The following is a 21,592-nucleotide window of genomic DNA, read 5'->3' as shown; positions in this document are numbered from 1 at the left end:
GGCCACCATGGGCCTCTACGAGCTGGGCAAGGGCTCCTCGAAGGCCATAGAGCTTGAGGCGGGCCCCCATGAACCTGCAGAGGCTGCCACGGGCCTCTAAGAGCTTGGCAAGGGCTCCTCGAAGGCCGTAGAGCTCGGGGCGGGCCCCCATGAGCCTGCAGAGACGCCGCCACGGCTCCTCGAAGGCTGTAGAGCTTGGGGCGGGCCCCCACGAGCCCGCAGAGGCTGCCACGGAACTCTACCAGCTGGGCAAGGGCTCCTCGAAGGCCGTAGAGCTTGGGGCGGGCCCCCACGAGCCTGTGGAGGCCGCCACGGGCGACTACGAGCTGGGCAAAGGCTCTTCGATGGCCTTATAGCTCGGGTCAGGCCCCCACGAGCCCACAGAGGCCACCATGGGCATCTACGATCTCGGCAAGGGCTCCTCAAAGGCCGTAGAGCTCGGGGCGGGCCCCCATGAGCCAACAGAGGCCACCACGGGTGTCTACCAGCTTGGCAAGGGATCCTGGAAGGCCATAGAGCTCGGGGTGGGCCCCCACGAGCCCGCAGAGGACACCACGGGCATCTACGAGCTGGGCAAGGGCTCCTGGAAGGCCGTAGAGCATGGGGCTGATATGAGCCCGCAGAGGCCACCACGGGCATCTATGAGCTTGGCATGGGCTCCTCGAAGGCCGTAGAGCATGGGGCTGATATGAGCCCACAGAGGCCACCACGGGCCTCTATGAGCTTGGCAAAGGCTCCTCGAAGGCCGTAGAGCTCAGGGCGGGTCCCCACAAGCCCGCAGAGGCTGCCACGGAACTCTACCAGCTGGGCAAGGGCTCCTCGAAGGCCGTAGAGCTCGGGGCGGGCCCCCATGAGCCCGCAGAGGCCGCCACGGGCATCTACGAGCTGGGCAAGGGCTCCTCGAAGGCCGTAGAGCTCGGGGCAGGCCCCCATGAGCCCACAGAGGCCACCATGAGCCTCTACGAGCTCGGCAAGGCCTCCTCAAAGGCCATAGAGATCGGGGCGGGCACCCACGAGCCTGCAGAGAATGCCACGGGCGTCTACGAGCTGGGCAAGGGCTCCTTGAAGGCCGTAGAGCTCGGGGCGGGCACCCACAAGCCCACAGAGACTGCCACGGGCATCTACGAGCTGGGCAAGGGCTCCTCGAAGGCTGTAGAGCTTGGGGCAGGCCCCCACGAGCCCACAGAGGCCACCACGGGCCTCTACAAGCTGGGCAAGGGCTCCTCGAAGGCTGTAGAGCTTGGGGCAGGCCCCCACGAGCCCACAGAGGCCGCCACGGGCCTCTACGAGCTTGGCAAGGGCTCCTCGAAGGCCGTAGAGCTCGGGGCGGGCCCCCACGAGCCCACAGAGGCCGCCACGGGCGACTACGAGCTGGGCAAGGGCTCCTCGAAGGCCGTAGAGCTCGGGGCAGGCCCCCACGAGCCCACAGAGGCTGCCACGGGCCTCTACGAGCTGGGCAAGGGCTCCTCGAAGGCCGTAGAGCTCGGGGCGGGCCCCCACAAGCCCGCACAGGCCCCCACGGGCATCTACAAGATCGCGGCAAGGGCTCCTCGAAGGCCGTAGAGCTCGGGGTGGGCACCCACGAGCCCGCAGAGGCCACCACGGGCATCTACGAGCTGGGCAAGGGCTCCTCAAAGGCCGTAGAGCTCGGGACGGGCCCCCATGAGCCCACAGAGGCCGCCACGGGCATCTACGAGCTGGGCAAGGGCTCCTCAAAGGCCGTAGAGCTCGGGGCAGGCCCCCATGAGCCCACAGAGGCCACCATGAGCCTCTACGAGCTCAGCAAGGGCTCCTCAAAGGCCGTAGAGCTCGGGGCGGGCACCCACGAGCCTGCAGAGAATGCCACGGGCGTGTATGAGCTGGGCAAGGGCTCCTTGAAGGCCGTAGAGCTCGGGGCGGGCACCCACAAGCCTGCAGAGGCCACCACGGGACTCTATGAGCTGTGCAAGGGCTCCTCGAAGGCTGTAGAGCTTGGGGCAGGAACCCAACGAGCCCGCAGAGGCCACCACGGGCATCTATGAGCTTGGCAAGGGCTCCTCGAAGGCCGTAGAGCTCGGGGCAGGCCCCCACAAGCCCGCAGAGGCTGCCACGGAACTCTACCAGCTGGGCAAGGGCTCCTCGAAGGCCGTAGAGCTCGGGACAGGCCCCCATGAGCCCACAGAGGCCGCCACGGGCGACTACGATCTCCGCAAGTGCTCCTGGAAGGCCGTAGAGTTCGGGGCAGGCCCCCACAAGCCCGCAGAGGCCACCACGGGCCTCTACGAGCTCAGCAAGGGCTCCTCGAAGGCCGTAGAGCTCAGGGCAGGCCCCCACGAGCCCGCAGAGGTCGCCACAGGCCTCTACGAGCTTGGCAAGGGCTCCTCAAAGGCCGTAGAACTCGGGGCGGGCCCCCACGAGCCCGCAGAGGCCGCCACGGGCATCTACGATCTCGGCAAGGGCTCCGCGAAGGCCGTAGAGCTCGCGGCGGGCTCCCACGAGCCCGCAGAGGCCGCCATGGGCATCTATGAGCTGGGCAAGGGCTCCTCGAAGGCTGTAGAGCTCGGGGCTGTCTCCCACGAGCCCGCAGAGGCCACCACGGGCCTCTACGAGCTCGGCAAGGGCTCCTCGAAGGCCGTAGAGCTCGGAGCGGTCCCCCACGAGCCCACAGAGGCCACCACGGGCATCTATGAGCTGGGGAAGGGCTCCTCGAAGGCTGTAGAGCTCGGGGCAGGCACCCACGTGCCCGCAGAGGCCGCCATGGGCGTCTACGAGCTGGGCAAGGGCTCCTCGAAGGCCGTAGAGCTCGGGTCAAGCCCCCATGAGCCTGCAGAGGCCGCCACGGGCCTGTACAAGCTCGGCAAGGGCTCCTCGATTCAGACACATATGAGCTTTGCTTGTTTCCATATAAACCATTAGGGGCAGGCATGAGTGCCTACGATCTCAGCAGAGATCTGTACAAGCCTGTAGAGCCCTGTGCCATCTCATACAGGCCTGTAGAGCCTAGCACTGACCCATACGAGCCCGTAGTGCCTGGCATGAGCCCACATCAAGCTCAGCACAGGTCTGTACGAGCCCATGGAGTCCTGTGGGGGGTCTGTACAAGCCTGTAGAGTCTGGCACGGGCCCATATGAGCTCTGTGTGGGCCCATACCATCCTGTGGAGCCCTGTGGAGGCCTGTACAAGCTTGTAAAGCCCAGCAAGGGCCCATCCGAGAGCATAGAAGCAGGCGCGGGCTCATACCAGCTCGGAGTGGACCCATACTAGGCTGCAGAGCATGGTGTGGGCCCGTACAAGCCTGTAGGCCTTGCTGCAGACCCATATGAGCTCAGTGCAGGACCGTACAAGCCCATGGATCCCCATGGCATACCGTACAAGCCCATAGAGGCTGGCACGGGCGCGTATGAACCTGTAGGGCCTAAAGCAGGCCCGTACAAGCTCAGTGTGGGCCCATACAAGCCCATAGAGCCCACCACAGGCCCGTATGAGCCCATAGACCTTGGTGTGGGCCCATACAAGCTCCACGAGGGTCCATACGAGCCCGTAGAGCCTCATGCAGGCCCAAACAAGTCCGTAGAACCTGGTACGGGGCCATACAAGCCTGTATGGCCTAGCACAGGCCCATACGAGTTCAGTGCGGGCCCATATGAGTCCCTAGGGCATCGTTCAGGCCTGTAGGAGCCCGCAGGTCCTGGTGTGGGTCCGTAAGAGCTTGGCATGCATGCGTACGAGCCCGTGGAGCCCCGTGTGAGTTTGTGCGAGCCCCCAGGGTCCCCAGACTGGGACTGGTCCAACCCAGTCCCCCCTCACCAGGGCCCCCAGACTGGGACTGGACCAGTCCAGTTCTCCCCACCACCACAGGGCCCCCAGACTGGGACCGGCCCGGCCCAGTTCCCCCACCCCACCAGGGCCCCCAAACTGGGACCGGCCGGGCCCAGTTCCCCCCCCAACCAGGGCCCCCAAACTGGGACCAGCCCAGCCCAGTTCCCCCACCCCACCAGGGCCCCCAAACTGGGACCGGCCCGGCCCAGTTCCCCCACCCCACCAGGGCCCCCAAACTGGGACTGGCCCGGCCCAGTTCCCCCACCCCACCAGGGCCCCCAAACTGGGACCGGCCCGGCCCAGTTCCCCCACCCCCCAACCAGGGCCCCCAAACTGGGACCGGCCCGGCCCAGTTCCCCCACCCCCCAACCAGGGCCCCCAAACTGGGACCGGCCCGGCCCAGTTCCCCCACCCCCCAACCAGGGCCCCCAAACTGGGACCGGCCCGGCCCAGTTCCCCCACCCCCCAACCAGGGCCCCCAAACTGGGACCGGCCCGGCCCAGTCCCAACTGGTGCAGCCGAGCCAGGCCCCGCCCCCCTGCCATATCCCCGCCTCCCCCTCCCCGCGCTAGACCCCGCCCAGCTAGGGCGTGGTGCCCCCCCGCAGGCCTCGCCCCTCTCCGGCTCTCCCATTGGCTCCTCCCCCACCACGTGACCCACCCCTCCCCACGCGCCGCCGTTCTCTCCCTCTTCCTGTTTCCCCCAGCCCCGCCCCCTCCCGCGCTTCCGCTTCCGGGTCGGTCCATGGCCGCGGGCCCGGTGGTGAGTGACTAATGGCGGCGCGGGGCCGCCCCCTTCCCTTCCCCTCCTCCCTCCCCGGCCCGGCCCCGTCCGCAATCCGCCCCCGGGGCCACCGAGCTGCCCCCCCCCGCCGCCGCCGCCGCCCCACCCGTGGCGGCAGCAGCGGAGGGCACCGGGGGGGGGGTGTGCGCGGCGCGGCCTGGCCGGGGTGTTGGCCTGGGGCCTTGTGGTTCCCCCCCCCCCCCCCGGTTGTTCCCCTAGGTTGAGCGGTGTCACCGTCTGTCCTTTCCCCCCCCCCCCCCGCCGGTGCTTTCTTCGAGGGGGGGTGTCCTGGTCCCCGTTTCCCTCCCTCCCCGCCGGTTCCTTCCCCGGGGGGGTCCCAGTCCCCGTCTCCCCCCCCCTCCGCCGGTGCTTTCTTCGGGGGGGGGGTCCCGGTCCCCTTTTTCCTCCCCCCCTCCCCGCCAGTCCTTTCCCCTGGGGGGGTCCCAGTCCCCGTTTCCCTCCCCCCCCCCGCCGGTTCCTTCCCCGGGGGGGGGTTTTCGGTCCCCTTTTCCCTCCCTCCCCCTCCACGCCAGTCCCTTCCCCGGGGGGGTCCCGGTCCCCGTTTCCCTCCCCTCCCCGCCGGTTCCTTCCCCGGGGGGGTCCCAGTCCCCGTCTCCCCCCCCCTCCGCCGGTGCTTTCTTCGGGGGGGGGGTCCCGGTCCCCTTTTTCCTCCCCCCCTCCCCGCCAGTCCTTTCCCCTGGGGGGGTCCCAGTCCCCGTTTCCCTCCCCCCCCCCGCCGGTTCCTTCCCCGGGGGGGGGTTTTCGGTCCCCTTTTCCCTCCCTCCCCCTCCACGCCAGTCCCTTCCCCGGGGGGGTCCCGGTCCCCGTTTCCCTCCCCTCCCCGCCGGTTCCTTCCCCGGGGGGGTCTCAGTCCCCGTCTCCCCCCCCCCTCCGCCGGTGCTTTCTTCGGGGGGGGTCCCGGTCCCCTTTTTCCTCCCCCCCTTCTCGCTGTTCCCTTCCCCGGGGAGGGGTTCCCGGTCCCCTTTTCCCTCCCCCCCTCCCCGCCGCCAGTCCTTTCCCCTGGGGGGGTCCCGGTCCCCGTTTCCCTTCCCTCCCTGCTGGCCCCTTCCCCTGCGGGGGGGGGGGTCCCGGTCCCCGTTTCCCTCCCCCCCCCCCCGCCGGTTCCTTCCCCGGGGGGGGGTTTCCGGTCCCCTTTTCCCTCCCCCCCCCTCCACGCCAGTCCCTTCCCCAGGGGGGTCCCGGTCTCCGTTTCCCTCCCCTCCCTGCCGGCCCCTTCCCCGGGGGGGGGGGTCCCGGTCCCTGTTTCCCTCCCCTCCCTGCCGGCCCGTTCCCCTGGGGGGGGGGGTCCCGGTCCCCTTTTCCCTCCCCCCCTCCCCGCCGCCAGTCCTTTCCCCTGGGGGGGTCCCGGTCTCTGTTTCCCTCCCCCCCCCCCGCCGGTCCCTTCCCCGGGGGGGTCCCAGTCCCCTTTTCCCCCTCCCCAGTCCCTTCCCCGGCGGAGATGCCTGGTGTCCTTCCCCCGCCCAAAACCCCCATTTCCCCCTCCCCATCACTGTCTCCTCAGCTCTCGTCCCATCCCCTTTCTTGTCACCTCTGCCAAGGGGCACCCAGGGGCCCCTCCCTTCCCCAGTGTCCCCCTGAGCCCTGGTCCCCCCTCCCTTACCCCTCACCCCTTCCAAGGGGGTGGCCCATGTCCCCCCTTTCCGGGTGGCCGCGGCCCCGCGATGGCTCTGGGCCACCTAACGGGCCTCCGGCACCAGACAGGGGAAGTGGCCGTCCCCGCCGGTGCGTCCGCCGCCGTGCCGAAAACCACCCGCCCGCCTCTCTGCCGGCGCCGTCTCCTCGTCGCCACGCCGCTCCTTGACAGCTCGGGGACAGCGCGATGTGGCACGAGGCCCGCAAGCACGAGCGCAAGCTCCGGGGGATGATGGTGGATTACAAGAAGCGAGCGGAGCGCCGCCGCGAGTACTACGAGAAGATCGTGAGTCGCCCCGGGCTCGCGGCTGCCCGACACTGGCCCGGCCCAGCCGTGCGCCGCAAACTGGGCGTTTGTCCCTCGTCCAGCAGCATTCCCGCTCCTTCGCGGGGTTGGGGCAGGCTGGGGGGGCCGTGCGTGTCCCAGGCTGGGAATATCGTCTCGCAGAGAGTTTTGCTTGTGGTTGAGGGAAGAAGAAGAGCCTCAGGGGAGGATTTAGTCCCCGGTAGGCTGCTCTGTGGAGGGTAGGAAGTGCTGATTTTGGTGTTTGGGAATCGCGTGGGTGCTTTCCTGCGGTTTTGGGGGCTGGAAAGGGGAGGAAGACGGAGCCACAGCCCTCTCTGCAGGCATCTGTCACTGTCCAGCCGCAGGAAGCGCCGTGGGCGCCCCCGGGCGGGTGCCCTGCTCCTCTCTGCCTGCCTCGACCCCATGCGGACAGAACTGCCCCCCTTGGAAATGCCTCTTCCCTAAACCTTTGGCCTTTCTACTCCCCTTAGAAAAAGGACCCAGCCCAGTTCCTCCAGGTCCACGGCCGGGCCTGCAAGGTGCACCTGGACTCGGCCGTCGCCCTCGCCGCCGAGAGCCCCGTCAACATGTGAGTAGCTGCATGCGGGGGGCAGAGACGGTCTCTCCCCGCTCGCGAGGGCGTTAGCGGCTCCCTGGAGCTGTCACCTTCCCTTCGTGCAGCTGAGGGGTCTTTAAAAAAACAAGCCTGGCTGGCAGGAGACTCGCAGGTCCTGTTTGAGCACTGAATTTATCTCCTGCCAGACCTTAGAGAGAGGCTTTTTGGCTGGCTCGTGGTTCCTGCTTTTCCCAAGTGCTTTGCTCCTCTTGGCGCTTCCCTAGCGGAGATGCCGAGCAAGTAGGATTGCCTCCTTCGTTGTTAGCTCTGGAAATAAAATCTGGGCCATTTCCCTTCATCAAAGCGATGAGAAGGACTCAGCTCCTCCTACGGCAGAGCTTCTAGAAGACACTGTCACAGCTAATGAGTTTGTTCCCCCTCCTCGTTAGGCAGTGACTAATGCAGCAGGAGCTGAGTGTGCTCGTTTGTGGCGCTGGGAGGGAGCGTGCAGGCTTGCGCTGCTCGTGTGCATCCCGGCCAGGGTCCTGCTCTTCCTGGCGTTTTTCCTGGCGTGTGGCCTGGCCGTCTCTGCTCCCCTGGGGCAGGAGTCGCCTCTGGTGGCTGCTCCAGCTCCAGGCTGGTCGCTGACGGCCTCTCTCTCCCGCAGGATGCCGTGGCAGGGGGATACGAACAACATGATCGACCGCTTCGACGTGCGGGCGCACCTGGACTACATCCCCATGTACACGCCGCCCCTGCTGAACCCCATGTAAGCCGCGGGGCACAGGGCCGCCTGGCGTTTTCGGGAGCCGCGCTTGCTACCTGAGACAGGGCTGTGCCAACGCCGGGCCCAGGGCCTGGATTTGCCCTTTTCTGGTCCGTTTTGAAGCTGCTCCCCAAGGTTTTTGATCCCGGCTGGGTCCAGGCGCGACGTTACTGTGCGGCTGCATGGGATGAGATGTGCGAGCTCAGCGCACACAGCTGATGCTCCCAGCGCGCAGCTTGGCTCTAAAAGCTCCTTGGCCTTCCTGACATGCTGGCTCCAGGCTCTTGGGGTCTTTCTCAGTTTAAGGATTGCCTGGGGTCCAGTGGGATGGTCAGGGCTGGAGCACAGGACAGACGGGGAGACACTGAGACAATAGGCTTGTTGAGCCTGGAGAAAAGGAAGCGAAGGAGCGCCTCAAAGGATGCTTGTGATATCCAAAAGAAGGTTACAGAGGACAAAGCCAGGCTCTTTACAGAGCACGCAAGACGACGGCCATAAATTAAAACACAAACGGGTAAATTAAGCCCTGCGACAGCCCCGAAAGGCTGTGTGAGCTCTGTGTCTGGCGAATACTCAGCGCTCGACTTGAGCAACCTGCTGGAGTTGGTCCTGACCTGCTTTGGTCAGGTGTGGAGCCGAGAGCCCAGTCCCATTCCACCTCATGCATGCAAGCTCGGTGTTTGCAGACGGCACAGGGACAAAGTCCCCTCCTGACCGGGGCTGGGCTCTGTGGAGAGCAGCCAGGTTCCCTTCTTACACCTGCTTGCTGCTGCTGCTCCTGTTTACCTTTTTTTGGCCTTGGCATGGCTGGGTGGAGAGCTTTTAAAAGGAGCTCGGCTCCTGCTCTGGGTTTTTCAGGGGATCCTGGACCAGCCTGTGATGCCCTGTGCAAGGGCAGGTGGAGAAATCGCCTGCTGCTCCCTGAAATCCCTGGCCTCAATCTCACTGAGTACTGAGGATTTGTTCTTGCCCTGTTTGAACAATATGGGGCAGCAGAAAGGAACTATTTTTTCAGCCTTGGCTTGATTTGAGAGACCACAATCCCTTTGGGAGAGAGGAATTGAGGCTGGTTTTGGGGCTCTGTCTTTCCCACGACCTGTGAGTGCTAATATCTGTATCTGGTCTTTCCCAGCTCCCCCGAGCAGGAGTCCGACGAGAGAAAATGCAACTACGAGCGATACAGAGGCCTGGTGCAGAACGACTTTGCTGGCAGTAAGTGTCCCCTGCAAACGGGGGAGTCGGGGCTGAGCTGGAAATGGCTCTGCTGAGGCAAAGCAAGCCCGAGGCACCGTTCCCAATGCCAGCTCCAGGCTTCCTTGCTGGGAATTGCCCAGGTTATGGCTGGCCCCTTGCTCCCTGTGGGGTTTTGTGGGGGAGTCGAGGTGGCAGCAGCTACACGGCGCAGGGACAGGCTTGTTCCTTCTCAGCCTGGTCTGCAGGAGAGCTGCCACGTGCCCCAAGCCCTCTTAACGAGCTGTGGTGAATCAGCTCTCAGACCAAGCTGTTCTCTTTCAAGCAGGCATAAAGTAGGCTGGTAACTTCTCTTCTGTGTCGTTCCAGTCTCTGAGGAGCAGTGTCTCTATCAGATTTACATCGACGAGCTCTACGGGGGACTCCAAAAGCCAAACGAAGATGAGAAAAAGAAGTGAGTGTGAAAAGGCCTCAGGGTAACGGAGCGGGTGTCACATCCACGTCCTTGGGGCTGTACTTGGGAGCATGGCTCCCCAGCCGCAGAACCACCCATCGCTCAGCCCAGCCCCAGTTTGCCCAGGTCACCCTGTACTGGGAGAGGTATGGAGCAGCCCCTGGACTGCGCTGTCCTTGCTCGGCTGCTCTTTGGCAACGCTCCGAAGTGGAATCTAGCTTGTCCCCTGCGTCCCCATGCTGAAACGTCCTGCCTGGCCCTGTGGTTGCAGCCCTCTTGGGGACCTCCGGAGCTGGGGCTGAGCGCATTGATTTTGGCCAGGGGGAGGCAGAGAGCAGGCTAGTTTTATCCCAGGTAGCTTTTCCACTCTGACACCTTTGTATGCCGCTCGGCCCGGAGCAGCGGGATGGAGGGGAGAGGTGGACAGGGGCTAAGCATGTCTGTGCCTAGGCTGGCGGAGAAAAAGGCCTCCATTGGCTACACGTACGAGGACAGCACCGTAGCTGAGCTCGAGAACTCCTTGGAGAAGCGGGGGGATGAGGAAGACTCTGAGGAGGACAGCAACACGGATGAAGACGAAGTCATCCCCGATATTGGTAATGGCCCTGCCTTGCCACTGCCTGCGCGCTTGCCCTGTGACAGCTCTCCCGGGCTGTTTAACTCCCTTTTGGCAGACGTGATGCCCAAATCTGCCTCTCCATGGCTGCACCATCTAGAAGGAAGGACACAGGAGCATTTCCCTTCCGGCTGCCGGAGGGGATATGCGGTGCCACGTGCTGTGCTCTCTTGGCTTTGCTAAACACAGCACAAAATCAGGCTGTGCGCAGCCTTGAACTGCTGCTGCAGTGAGTCTGGCCAGGCCTGGGAGGAAGCACGTCCCCTTGCTGCATGGGGGATTTTTCCCCCCGGGGTCTCCGAGCACGCTGAGCCTTCCCATGCTCTGCTTGCAGATGTCGAAGTGGACGTGGACGAGTTGAATCAGGAGCAAGTGGCCGACCTGAACAAGCAGGCGACCACATACGGCATGGCAGAGGGGGACTTTGTCAGGTAAGGCTCACGGCTGAGCTGAGACCCCAGCCTCGGTGGGTCGGGAGAGGCCCAGGACCCTGGCAGAGCCTTGCCGAAAGCCTCCCTTTTCCCAGCGAGGGATGAATCCTCTGTGGTTGCCCCCATTTTTAGGATGGGGGCTCTGGAAACAGGCGCGGTATGGGTGACTGGGACGAGGTGACTACGAGGCCTTGCTTGGTGCTGCCGGACAGCCGTACAGTCTGTCTGTTGAGGGGCTGGGGACTCTGGCAACGCCTGGTTGAAGATATTTTTTTCCTTTCTGGAAGGATGCTGCGAAAAGACAAAGAGGAGGCAGAAGCAATTAAACACGCCAAAGCCTTGGAAGAGGAGAAGGCCATGTACTCGGTAAGGGCAACTGTAACTAGCTGTGCCCTGTCTTGCTGTATCGCTGCAAGCTGCTGAGCCTTGGCCTGGCTGGGAGCCTCCCAGAGCACTGGGGCATCTGTGCCGGTGCACGTGGGATCCCTCCATGTTTGCACAGGCACCTCTGCCTCCCCGCTTGGGGTAGGGAGGGCGCAGGGGCCTGTAAACACCTGGGAAGGCATCCTGAGCCCGTCCCGTCTCCTAGCTCCTGGGCTGCTCTCTCCTAGGGCCGTCGCTCTCGTCGCCAGAGGAGGGAGTTCAGAGAGAAACGCTTGAAAGGGAGGAAAATCAGCCCTCCCAGGTGAGCTCCGCGCAGTCTCCAGCCAAGCTACAGCTCGGCCCCACTCGTGGTCTGCTCATCTCCGTCCTGCCCCAGTGTCTGGGCAGCTCTTCACTGCCCGAAACAAGGCAGCTTTGCTCCAGGGACCTCTGTCTCAGGCTCCATTTGTGTACAAGCCGGCTGCATGAGCTTGCATGCGCCACGAGGGTGCAGGACAATGCAGGCTGGGGACAGGCTGCTTTTCCTGAGATTTGACCTCTGGTTTGGGGCAGGTGCCAGGTTTCATCTCGCATTTTTTGGCTTTGCCCATAAGTCTAGCGAGTCTTGCAGTGCTTGTCCGCTCTGCGATACCTTGACCGAGGGGTGAGCGCTGGCTTCTTAGGCCTCTATCAACAACTAAAAGGCAGTTAACAACTTGGCTCTTCTGCCAATTGGTGGTAATTACAGCCCTCCCTCTGTCCTGGCGGATGTCACCTTCTGCCAGCGGGGTTTCCTGATGCTCTGCTTGCACCCGAAGCCATCATTTGAAAAAGGCCTTCAGGTGGGGCTGTGTGCCCTGGAGACCTCCTGCAGGCACACAGCCCTAACAGTCTCTCTCTTGGCAGCTACGCCCGAAGAGACAGCCCCACGTACGATCCCTACAAACGGTGAGCATCTCCCGGGAAGGGATGGGTGAGCGGGCTGTCCTAGTTCTGCGGGTCCTGGCGTTCGCTGAGGAACGTGGCACCTGGTGGCTCTGTGCTTTTGGGAGGGAACGTTTTCGGCAGCTCCCTTCTCCCGAGCTGAAACCACTTCCCTCCCGGCTGCCTCGCAGGTCTCCCTCAGAGTCCACCTCTGAATCCCGCTCCCGTTCCCGCTCGCCATCTCCTGGCCACGAGGAGAAGATCACCTTCATCACCAGCTTCGGCGGCAGCGATGAAGAGGCGGCGTCCGCGCAAGCTGGCGGCGTCCCCGGGAAAGCCACCTCGCTCGGCAAACAGCGCTCCACCCCAGGGCAGCCGGGCAGCACTGCGGCAGGTCATAGCACCTCTTCCCGGTCGGTAACTCTCCCATCTGGCTCGCTTTCCCAATCCTTAACCGCAGAGAGCACAGCAGGGGCCAGGCAGACCGCCCAGCCCCTCGTGGGCCTGGAGCCGGGATGGTTCTGCTCGGAGACGCTGGCAGGGGGCTCTCCCGACATCCGTGGCCTGGCTGCTGGCCCTTCTCAAAGGGGGAATGTCCCAGGAGGGAGTGGGTGGCTCATTGCAGCAAGGCCGGGGGAAGCCATGCAGAGCTGCCGAGGGTGGACAGGGAGAGATTTGAGCAGGTGGCAACTGGAAAGAGGCTGTGTCCCCGATTCAGTGAGCCGTGGGGCAGGCGTACGGGGCTCCAGGTTGCCTGGTCCTTCTTGCCAGGTCCCGGCAGGTGCCCACCCAGCTCTGCTGCTGGGCCGGGGCAGAGGGAGATGTCGTGGTATCAGAGCAAAGCTTGTTGGCTCACGGAGAGGGACTTTGCAGCACCTCTGGGCCCTCCTGGAGTTTGTGGGATGGGGGATTTGGGAAGCAGAAATGCAGGTGTGACTCAAACCTTCTCCTGTCCCTAAGGAAAGGGAGCATCTGGGTTGTTCCTTGGGAGGTTGGGGAGGGAACTGGGCAGTGACCATCGCAGGCCATCTCTCAGCGCAGCATGTGGCTTGCTGCCCCGCAAGGAAATCTCTCTTGCACGAAGCTGGGCAGTTTTTGAGCCGTTCTGGCTGTGCCAGGCCAGGGATCAGGCCACAATGCTGACGCAGGGGAGGGGAGGTGTCTGCTTTCTCCTCGCAGTGCAGCCCCCATCGTCTGCAGCGCCCGGTTGCGCCTGAGCCAGGGGCCGTCAGCGGGGTCCTGCCGCACCACCTCCCAGTTGCTGCTCTGCCCGGTGGTGGGAGTCCCAGCCCTGCTTCATCCGCCCCATGCCTGAACCACTTGCCCCGTGTGTCCCTTCTAGGAGACGCTCTTCGTCCTCCTCCACGTCCCTGTCCTCCTCCTCGTCCTCCAGTTCCCGCTCCAGCTCCCGGTCGCACCGAGGCGGCGGGTACCACCGTTCCAGCCGCTACTGCCGCTCCCACAGCCGCCGGTACTCACGCTCCCGCAGCCGGAGCCGACGGTACTCCGGAGGGGGCTCGCGGGACAGTCGGCGCCGTTCCAGGTCCTATTCTCCCGACCGGGGGTATCGCTACAGCTCCCGCCGCCGCTCCAGGTGAGCCAGGAGAGAGGAGATGGGGCACCTGCAAGGATGGAGGATCCCCCAGCCCCATCGCAATGTTTGATTTCCCCCTCAAGTTTCCCAACTTGTGGCCATTTCTCCTGTTTTTCACTGGGCTCCTGCCAGGTTAATTCAGCTCAGTTCTCTCTACAACCTACCGTTTAGCTGTAGGCAGCAATAAGACCCTGTTTTGCCACCTCTGAGTAAGCCCGCATCTCTTATGCCCTGTTCTCCAAACTGGTCCCTGTATCTAAAAGGAGTCTTGCAAGTGCTGGCTGAAGGGGAAAAAATCCAATCTCTCACTATGCTAGTTGGTGGCTTTGGCACAGGCGCTCGTTGCTGGCGCTGGGGCAATGTGTGGTCCCCCAGGCTCTTCCCTGCTCAGTGCTGTCAGCCCCAGCCCGTCTTGTTGCAGGATGGGTCTTGTCCGGGGGTTTTCCTTTGCCCTGTGGCCCCGTTGCTACCAGCTGCTTTGGGAAGAGCTGATTCTCCTCAGAGAGCTGTATGTGATTCCCAGCTCCCTCCCTGCAGGAGCCGTTCCAGATCCGGGGAGCGCTACCGGCGGGGTGGCAGGTCGAGCAGACACTGGAGCAGCAGCCCGAGCAGCCGAAGCCCCAGCGATTCACGAAGCCACAGCAAGTCGGTGTCTCCAGTGAGAGAGAAACCGCTGAGGCCTGCAGCATCCCCAGCCGTGGGGGAGAAACTGAAAAAGTGAGTGAGGAAAGCTGCAAGGAGAGCGGCTGCGTTGCCTTGCGCAGCAGCCAGACGCCCCACTTCTTCCCACGCAGCGGGAGCGGGGCAGAGCTCAACCCTCAATGGGCACCAGAGAAAGCAAATATCATCTGGAGCATGAGCGGCTCTTGGCAGAGAGGCTTGTCCTGTCTGTGCTGATCCCGGCTCTTTTTTTTTTCTTTCCCCTGCTCTTAGGGCTGACACTGCTGCTGGTAAAGAGACAGGAGCTGCCAAAGTCAGTAAGAATTTAACCTCACCTGTTTAATTCACATCACTGCAGAACAGACTAAGGGACACAATAGTGGACGGGCTGGAGGAGGTGCAGGGATTTGGCAGTGGCTGCGCCTGGTACCCCGCGACCCGTCCCCGCCTCTGCCGGGCACAGGCACTGCTCGAGCCTGCTCCCCCTTGGAGCTCAGGCTTGCTGGGTGCCAGCGCTTCAGACGAGAGCGGGGCACAGAGCAGTCTGAGCTCTAGGGGCAGTGGGGAAGTCCCAGTCGGGGTGGGGGAGTCAGAGATGGGACCTTTCTGTCACCTTCCTCAGCCGGGATCCTGGCCGCAGCTGGCGCAGGGTGGGGATGCCAATGTGCTGCGCGGCTCAGCGGTGTCTGTGCAGGTCACGAAGCTGGGAGCTGCCTCCCTCCTTTCCTAACTGCCCCAGGCTGTCTCTGGGGCGCTGTCACCCAGCCGGTGGCCGTCTCCACACCTAGCGTGTCCCCGCCGCTGCTCTGTGGAGCAGAGGTGATGGCACGTGGTCGGGGAGCCGTTACTGCCCTCGGAGGGAGGTGTCTGTGCTGCCTGCGGGGTGGTGGTGGGCTCGGGGCAGGGCTATCCTCTCTGGCTCTGTCCCTGCGCAAATCTCTTCCGTGTGGCTTCGGGCCGTGCCCAGATGCCCCCAGCCGCTGTCCACGCGGCCTCGCACAGATCACCCCGTGCCTGGGGTCCCTGCATGCGGAGGGCACCCCGTGGCTGTGCCCGGGCAGGCTGAGGTGGGTGCAGATGCCACCTCCCAGGGCTGTGCATGCTCCTCTGGGAGGGCCTGGCAGGGAGCAGCTCATATTTGCAATGCCATTGTCAACTGTGAACTGTCATCTTTGTCCCAGCAAGGTGCGCGGGCAACAAGTTAGGTCCCCCTTTGCTCAGGGACAGTTGGTGCCAGGCGGCCAGCTTGCTGTGGGGGACAGTTCTGGGGGCTCCATCCTGGGTGCAAACAAAGACGGCTCGCGGCAGGCACAGCCCTGGGACCGTCTTGCAGCCGGCTTCTCTGCCCACCCTTGGGAGATCTTTTAGCTTCCTGCCAGGCTCTGCAGCCCCTTTTTTTCCTGGCTCTCCAGCCTGCCTGGCAGCTCCCCAGGGCTCAGAGCCCTGCTCAGGCCCCTGCGAGCAAAGAGACGCCTGGGTTGTGGGCTCTGGAGCCGGCAGCAGCTCCAGCAATAGAGCCAGCAGGGCAGACGGGGTTCAGAGGAGGGCCTGGATCAGAGGGATCGGCTGGAGAGGAGGTGGCACCATCACCTCGGCGAGGTGGGTGGCTCCAGCGATGCCTCTGGCAGGGAAGGCGGACCCAGCTCCGAGCCCTGGGCCATGGGACGCTGCTTGGAGCCAGAGGTTCAGAGCTGGGGTTTTTGGTTCATACATCCAGCCAGTGATCCAGCTGCCGCAGGATCTCGCTGAGACCACGGCCAGGCACCTTGCGGATCCTTTCAAGGTCCGCTGCGGTGAGGGCAGGGGAAGGCAGGGAGACTTTCGGCCCCAGGGTTGATCCCCTCGTATGCTGGCCCACGAGGTGTCTCGCCTCCTCCTCTGGGGCCGGGAGCCCCGGGCTGGTCCAGTCTGGCTGCACCGTGTCCTCGTGCGCCCCTTCACACGTGGCTCTGCTTTCGCTCGCAGCCCAAGCTGACGCCGCAGGAGAAGCTGAAGCTCCGCATGCAGAAGGCGCTGAATCGGCAGTGTAAGCAGGACCAGCTCCCTCTGGCTGGCGTGTGCTGCTGGGCTGGGCCCTGGCACCTCTCTCACGCCCTCACTGACCCCTTCTCTCTCTTTCTTTGCAGTTAAAGCTGACAAAAAGGCAGCACAGGAGAAGATGCTACAGCAGGAACACGAGAGACAGGTAGGGGTGGATGTGGCTGAGCCCATCTCCAGCACAACTGGCTGTCGGGGATGGAGGTTTTTCAGGGCAGGGTCTAAGGGCACGTTTTCTCTTGCAGGAGCGCGAAGACGAGCTGCGGGCCATGGCGCGGAAGATCCGCATGAAGTAAAAACCCTTTTCCTTCCCTTTTTCCACTCTCCGGGCGGCTCCAGGCAGGGCAAGGCCTCGGGGTTAACCCTCCTTTCTCCACAGGGAGAGAGAGCGGCGTGAGAAAGAGCGGGAGGAGTGGGAGAGGCAGTACAGCAGGCAGAGCCGGTCTCCGTCCCCGCGATACAGTGAGTACCAGGCTCAGAAGTGGGATTTTAGTAAATACAGTAGGGGAATCGGACCCCCAAATGCCGCAAATGCGTACGGAGTCAGGGCAAAGAGCTTAAAAGCCGAGCTGCCAGCTTTACCCAAGTGACAGAAGAGAGCGTAGCAGTGGGAGAGTACCTGGGTTTACAGTGTAAGAGCGCGTGGATTTGGGTGGAGAGGAGCCCTGCGCTGTCCCTGTGAGAGGGGATGGCAGCTGAGGGCTCACGTGGTGCCGCCAGCCCCGAGCCGGGCAGTGGGGAGGTGGAAAACAGGGAGAGGGAGTCTCAGCTGTCCCCAGAGACTGGCGCGGTGCTTCCAAAAAAAGCGATGGAGAATTGTTGGTGCTTGTAGTAGTCACAGAACTATTACCTTTAACCTGAAAATGACTTAAACCCGATTTTAAATCCTTCCTTGTGGTGGGAGGCTGCCAGCGTTGGCTGTTTTGAAAGGGATTAGAAATGGGGCCACCGGGGTTTGGAAGGGACTAAGCAGGGCTCTGCCCCCTGTGAGCCTTTTTAGGAAGAGAAAAGGGGACTGATGGAAGAGAATAGGTGAAAGCACCTCATCTTGAGGGGAAATGGGTGGAAAATGGCCACTGGCAGGGCCTGGGAGCACCCACCCCTTCCCCGAGGTGTGCCAGAGCCGTGGGTGCTGCCTCACTCATGTCTCCCTTGCGTTGCAGGTCGGGAATACAGCTCCTCGAGGAGGTATGTTCGCGTCTTCCCCGTCCCACGCGTGCGGCTGGCCTCAGCCGTGGCGCTCTAGGTCCCCAGCGTGGGCTAGGGGGGCCGCAGAGCCCGTTTCTACGCAGCCCATCTCCCCCTCTCCCTTCGCAGGCGGTCCCGGTCCCGGTCGCGGAGCCCTCACTACCGCCACTAACAGCCCGGCTCCGGGAGACGCTGTACATTGCTGGTTTTGTTCATTATGTGCCGTTATCAAATAAAGAAGGAAATCCCTCCCCGCGCCAGCAGTTTCTAGGGCCTCGGCTGGGCGCAGCCGACCTCCTCCAAGCCCCGCTGTTTCACCCAGTGGGACTTGGCACTCGGGTGGCTGCACCAGGCTGCTCCAACACAGGGAAGGAGGATGACACCCCTTGGGTGCCCTGCGTGGGCTATTCCCTGCCTATTCCAGGTGATTTTCCACCTTATTTCTCCATTCTGGAAGCTTCGTGGGGAAGGGGGGCGAGCTCTGTGTCCCACCATCTGCCCTAAGGATGGCGCCAGCACCCCACGCGCTCGAGGGGTCCCAGGGAAACGCGAGGCAGCGAGCGAGCGCGAGGTTTTATTCGAGGTCGAAGGTGTAGGCGATGATGTCGGCGCAGCGGAGCAGGGCCTCCTTCTGCACGCCCAGCGGCGTCTGCAGCTCCGACACCTGGAAGTTGAGCACGTCTATGTCGGAGGCGCCGAAGACGGCGGCGACGCTCACCCGCTCGTACATGGCGAAGCGCACGCGGCGGCCGGCCATGGCCAAGAGGCTGTGCAGGTAGCGCTCGCGCAGCGCCGCCCGCCCCTGCTGCTCCAGCACCCCGCCGGGCCCCAGCGCCTGGAAGCGGGGCGAGCTGGGGGCGAAGCCGCGGCTCGAGCCCTCCGGGCCCCGCGGCAGGCGGATGACACCCACTGGCACCGGCCCGGCTGCTCCTAGGGGACAGGGAGGAAAAAGTAGGGGGCTACTGGGGGTGATGTTGGGGGCAGGGGGTGGCCCCCGTCCCCTTTTCCTTGGTCCCCTCTGCCTCCTACCCCAGTACCACCCCCCAATCCATAGAGAGAGCCCCGATATCCTATGGCCCATGTTCCCCTTTGCACTCCCCTGGAGTGGGCTCTGCTCCACATAGAGCCCCTCATACCCCTTTCCTGTGCCCCTATTGAGGCCCCCACCAATCATCCTTACAGCCCCCAGTGCTCTGTATAGAGCCCCCCAGGTCACCTATAGAGCTCCTGAAGCTCAGAGAGCCCCCAAACCCCTATGGCCCCCTCCCAGTGTCTCCTGTAGAGCTCCCAAAGCCCTCTATGGACCTCCCTATGTCCCCCTTGGAGCCCTCAAAACCCTCAGTGCCCCCTGTAGAGCCCCCAAAACCCCTATGGACCCCCCTCAGTGCCCCCCATAGAGCCCCCAAAGCCCCTACAGGCCTCCCCAGTGTCCCCCAGAGAGCCCCTATAGCCCCCCCAGTGCCCCTATAACGCTCCCAAAGCTCCTATAGCCCCTCAGTGCCCCCCGTAGAGCCCCCAAAACCCCTATGGACCCTCCCAGTGTCCCCACAGAGCCCCTACAGCCCCTCAGTGCCCCCTAGAGAGCCCCCAAGCTCCCATAGCCCCCCAAGTGCCCCTATAACGCTCCCAAAGCCTCTAGAGCCCCTCAGTGCCCCCCGTAGAGCCCCCAAAGCCCCTGTGGACCTCCCAGTGTCCCCCCAGAGCCCCTATAGCCCCCCATAGAGCCCCCAAAGCCCCTGTGGACCTCCCAGTGTCCCCCCAGAGCCCCTATAGCCCCCCATAGAGCCCCCAAAGCCCCTGTGGACCTCCCAGTGTCCCCCCAGAGCCCCTATAGCCCCCCATAGAGCCCCCAAAGCCCCTGTGGACCCCCCAGTGTCCCCCATAGAGCCCCCAAAGCCCCTATAGAGGGCTTGGGCACGCACCGTCGGCCTCACTCAGCGCCTGCCCGGCCCCGCCGCGCGCGGGCCGCCCCCCACACGCGTGGGGCATCCGGGGACCCGCGTGGCCGCGTGACGTCACCCCCGCGCGGCGTGGCCCCTCGCGGCCGCCGCCTTCCACCTCCCGGCCGGCATCGGAAGCGCGTCACGCACTCACGTGAGCCCGGCGCAGCCTCGAAAGCGCAGCCTGGTGTTCCGCCGCTGCTGATTCGTCGCGCCTGCTCTCACCGTTATCCGGCCTTCGCCGCCCACCCCCACCGAATACGGGTCTCGGTGTTAACGGGAGTTCCCCCCCGGTCCTCCTCGCCCTCCCTTTCTTCTCTCGCCCCGCTGCGCGGCCCCCTTTCTCTCGTGTCGAAAGTGCGAGGCGCGCCGCGCCCTCCTCCCGCCTCCCCAGCCACGGCGGGCGGCGGCTGCGTGTGACCGTCCGCGCCCGCAGATTCGCCAGCGGCTCGAAGCTCCCGCCGTTGCGGCTTATTCCCTTCGGCGGCGGCGAGCAGGGGCGGCGGGCGAGGCCCTCGGGGCGGCGAGCAGCGGCGGCGCCTCCCTCGCTCCCTTCTCCTCTCCCTCCCTCCCTCCCCGGCGGCGGCGCCGAAAGTGCGGCGGCGGACGCGCAGCCCGCTGGCGCACTCGCTGGCGGCGGCGGCGACGGCGGCGGCTCCTCTCCGGTGCGCGCCGCGGCGGCTCCTCTCCTCTCCGTCCGCCGCTCCCCGCCGCGTCAAACCCGGCGGCCGCCGCCGCCCCCTCTACCCCACCCCACCCTCCTCCATGGTCCCGCGGGGCCCGAACGAGCCCAGGCGGGGCCCGGCCGCCGGTCCCGGCGAGTAGCGGCCTGTCGCCGCCGAGGGATGCCCCCGGGGGGGCCGTGAGGAGGGAGAGCTCCGCCATGGAGGTGCCGCCGCCGCCTCCGGAGGAGGAGGAGGAAGGAGGAGGCGAGGAAGGCAGCGGGCAGCCGGCTCCGGCCTTGCCGCCGCTGGCCGGTAACGGTGACCCCCCCGGTACCGAGGCACCGGCGGAACCGGGCGTCGAGGAGGCCTCGTCCGCCGCCGCCGCCGCCGACGGGAGGCTCAGGCACGCAGCCAAGCGGGTAACGTTTCCCTCCGACGAGGACATCGTCTCCGGGGCGGTGGAGCCCAAGGACCCCTGGAGACACGGTAAAGCCCGGCGGAGCCCGGTTTCAGCCCGGTTGTGGCGTTCACACGGGGGGGCCGACTCCTTCCCCCCCCCCCCCGCCAATCCCTGCAGCGGGCACTGAATTACTGAACGTTTCGGGCAGCGGTGTGAGTTTTTTTGGGGGGGGGGGGCCGATACCCGATATCCTCCCTCTGGAAGAAAAAAAAAAAAAACCACCCTATGTTTTTGAGCCTCCCACCCCAAACCCCGTTTCTCCTCTTTCCGTTGCACGTAACGGTCTTCGGCAAACACCGAGTTCCCGTTTAGGCTTTAAATAAAACTTCGCGCTGCTGCGTTGCTCTCAGCGCACCTGAAAGATTGAATTAATCGCCAAACGTCGCACAGTCCGCCCCCCCCTTTTTTTTTTTTTCTACTCGCGAAGAATTTATTTAACAGGACTCCACACGGATTTTCTTCCTGCAAAGCGTTTTTGTTTCAAGAGCAAAACAACTCAGCTTTGTTTACCACTTACTTTATACTTGAAATATTGCTAGCTGGGTTATTTTAATTGTAATCGGGGGCGGGGAGGGTTAGTTCTGGCTGCTGGTGTCCGTTGTGCGCACGTGGAGTTTGGGGGTGCCTGGAAACCTGGATGTGGTGCGCTGGGGTGGAAATGCGGCTCTTGGCAGGTTCCTTGTGCCAGAGGAATAAAGCGAGGGACGTGCCGCGCTGTGGCAATCGCAGACTTGGCATTCGAAGGCAGCAGGAAGCCTGTTACGGTCTGTTCTGTACCTTTCTTTTTTCTTTCCTTAACGCCTCCTTCCTTTATTTCTTTCGTTGCTGGCTGCGGCCGGTGGTTGATGGTGATACTAGAGGAGAAAGTTGCCCTCCGAAGAGGGCTCCTAAAAGGTCAAAATAGGTGTCCTGCTGCTACCCTTGGAGCTCGGAAGGGGACGTTTCCCCAAGACGGCTGCGCGGACTGATGAGATCGGCAGTTTTCCCCAGAGGAAGCCCGTCGTGTTTGATGCTCAAGCTTTGTAACTGCTTACAGTTTGGGAGCTCCTTGTGCCTTAACAGCCATCTGGATATTTTACAACAAAAGCAAGGGTAAACATTGGCCCAGCAGCGTAAAATACATGAATCATCCAGCGCCACAATGGCACCGGCTGCAGGGGTAAGCTAACCTCTGCTCCACCTGCAGAGGAGATAGGCTCGTTCCTACGTGCATTACTGCTTTGTGT

At 64.0% G+C, this 21,592-nt stretch overlaps 3 protein-coding genes across 5 annotated transcripts in view; 2 read left to right on the top strand and 1 right to left on the bottom strand.

Annotated features, from left to right (window-relative positions):
* Nucleotides 1-4,442: 4,442 nt before the first annotated feature.
* On the top strand, nt 4,443-17,550 carry CLASRP (CLK4 associating serine/arginine rich protein). 2 transcript variants are annotated; one of them, XM_068910390.1, is made up of 21 exons: nt 4,443-4,561; nt 6,301-6,521; nt 7,013-7,110; nt 7,745-7,846; nt 8,976-9,055; nt 9,404-9,488; nt 9,939-10,084; nt 10,439-10,535; nt 10,823-10,901; nt 11,147-11,220; nt 11,805-11,846; nt 12,014-12,235; nt 13,165-13,416; nt 13,954-14,133; nt 14,350-14,389; nt 16,042-16,102; nt 16,203-16,261; nt 16,359-16,405; nt 16,493-16,575; nt 17,277-17,301; nt 17,431-17,550. In XM_068910390.1, exons 2-21 carry the CDS (start codon nt 6,423-6,425, stop codon nt 17,471-17,473), a joined length of 1,914 nt encoding a protein of 637 aa, XP_068766491.1. In that variant the 5' UTR covers nt 4,443-4,561; nt 6,301-6,422; the 3' UTR covers nt 17,474-17,550. The 2 variants fall into 2 exon arrangements, 1 of the variants encoding a protein (XP_068766491.1); XR_011134949.1 differs by having other exon boundaries at nt 4,448-4,561; nt 14,350-14,393.
* A 304-nt stretch (nt 17,551-17,854) lies between these two features.
* On the bottom strand, nt 17,855-19,388 carry GEMIN7 (gem nuclear organelle associated protein 7). Its single transcript, XM_068910407.1, has 2 exons — nt 19,224-19,388; nt 17,855-18,231 (listed from the first exon to the last, which is right to left on the bottom strand). Exons 1-2 carry the CDS (start codon nt 19,288-19,290, stop codon nt 17,876-17,878), a joined length of 423 nt encoding a protein of 140 aa, XP_068766508.1. The 5' UTR covers nt 19,291-19,388; the 3' UTR covers nt 17,855-17,875.
* A 475-nt stretch (nt 19,389-19,863) lies between these two features.
* PPP1R37 (protein phosphatase 1 regulatory subunit 37) overlaps nt 19,864-21,592 on the top strand; it is a 46,574-nt gene continuing 44,845 nt past the window's right edge. Inside the window, exon 1 of one of the 2 annotated variants that reach the window (XM_068910386.1) lies at nt 19,864-20,392. In XM_068910386.1, the coding sequence (XP_068766487.1) occupies nt 20,125-20,392 (268 nt within the window). In that variant the 5' untranslated portion in view covers nt 19,864-20,124. The remainder of the gene's footprint in view (nt 20,393-21,592) is intronic. The other variant, XM_068910387.1, reaches the window with a different exon arrangement.

This window comes from Struthio camelus, chromosome 16 (assembly GCF_040807025.1).
Source record: "Struthio camelus isolate bStrCam1 chromosome 16, bStrCam1.hap1, whole genome shotgun sequence".
Classification (NCBI taxonomy): Eukaryota; Metazoa; Chordata; class Aves; order Struthioniformes; family Struthionidae; genus Struthio; species Struthio camelus.
The sequence above is the reverse complement of the archived record's forward strand: the minus strand, read 5'-3'. Positions and strand labels throughout refer to the sequence as shown.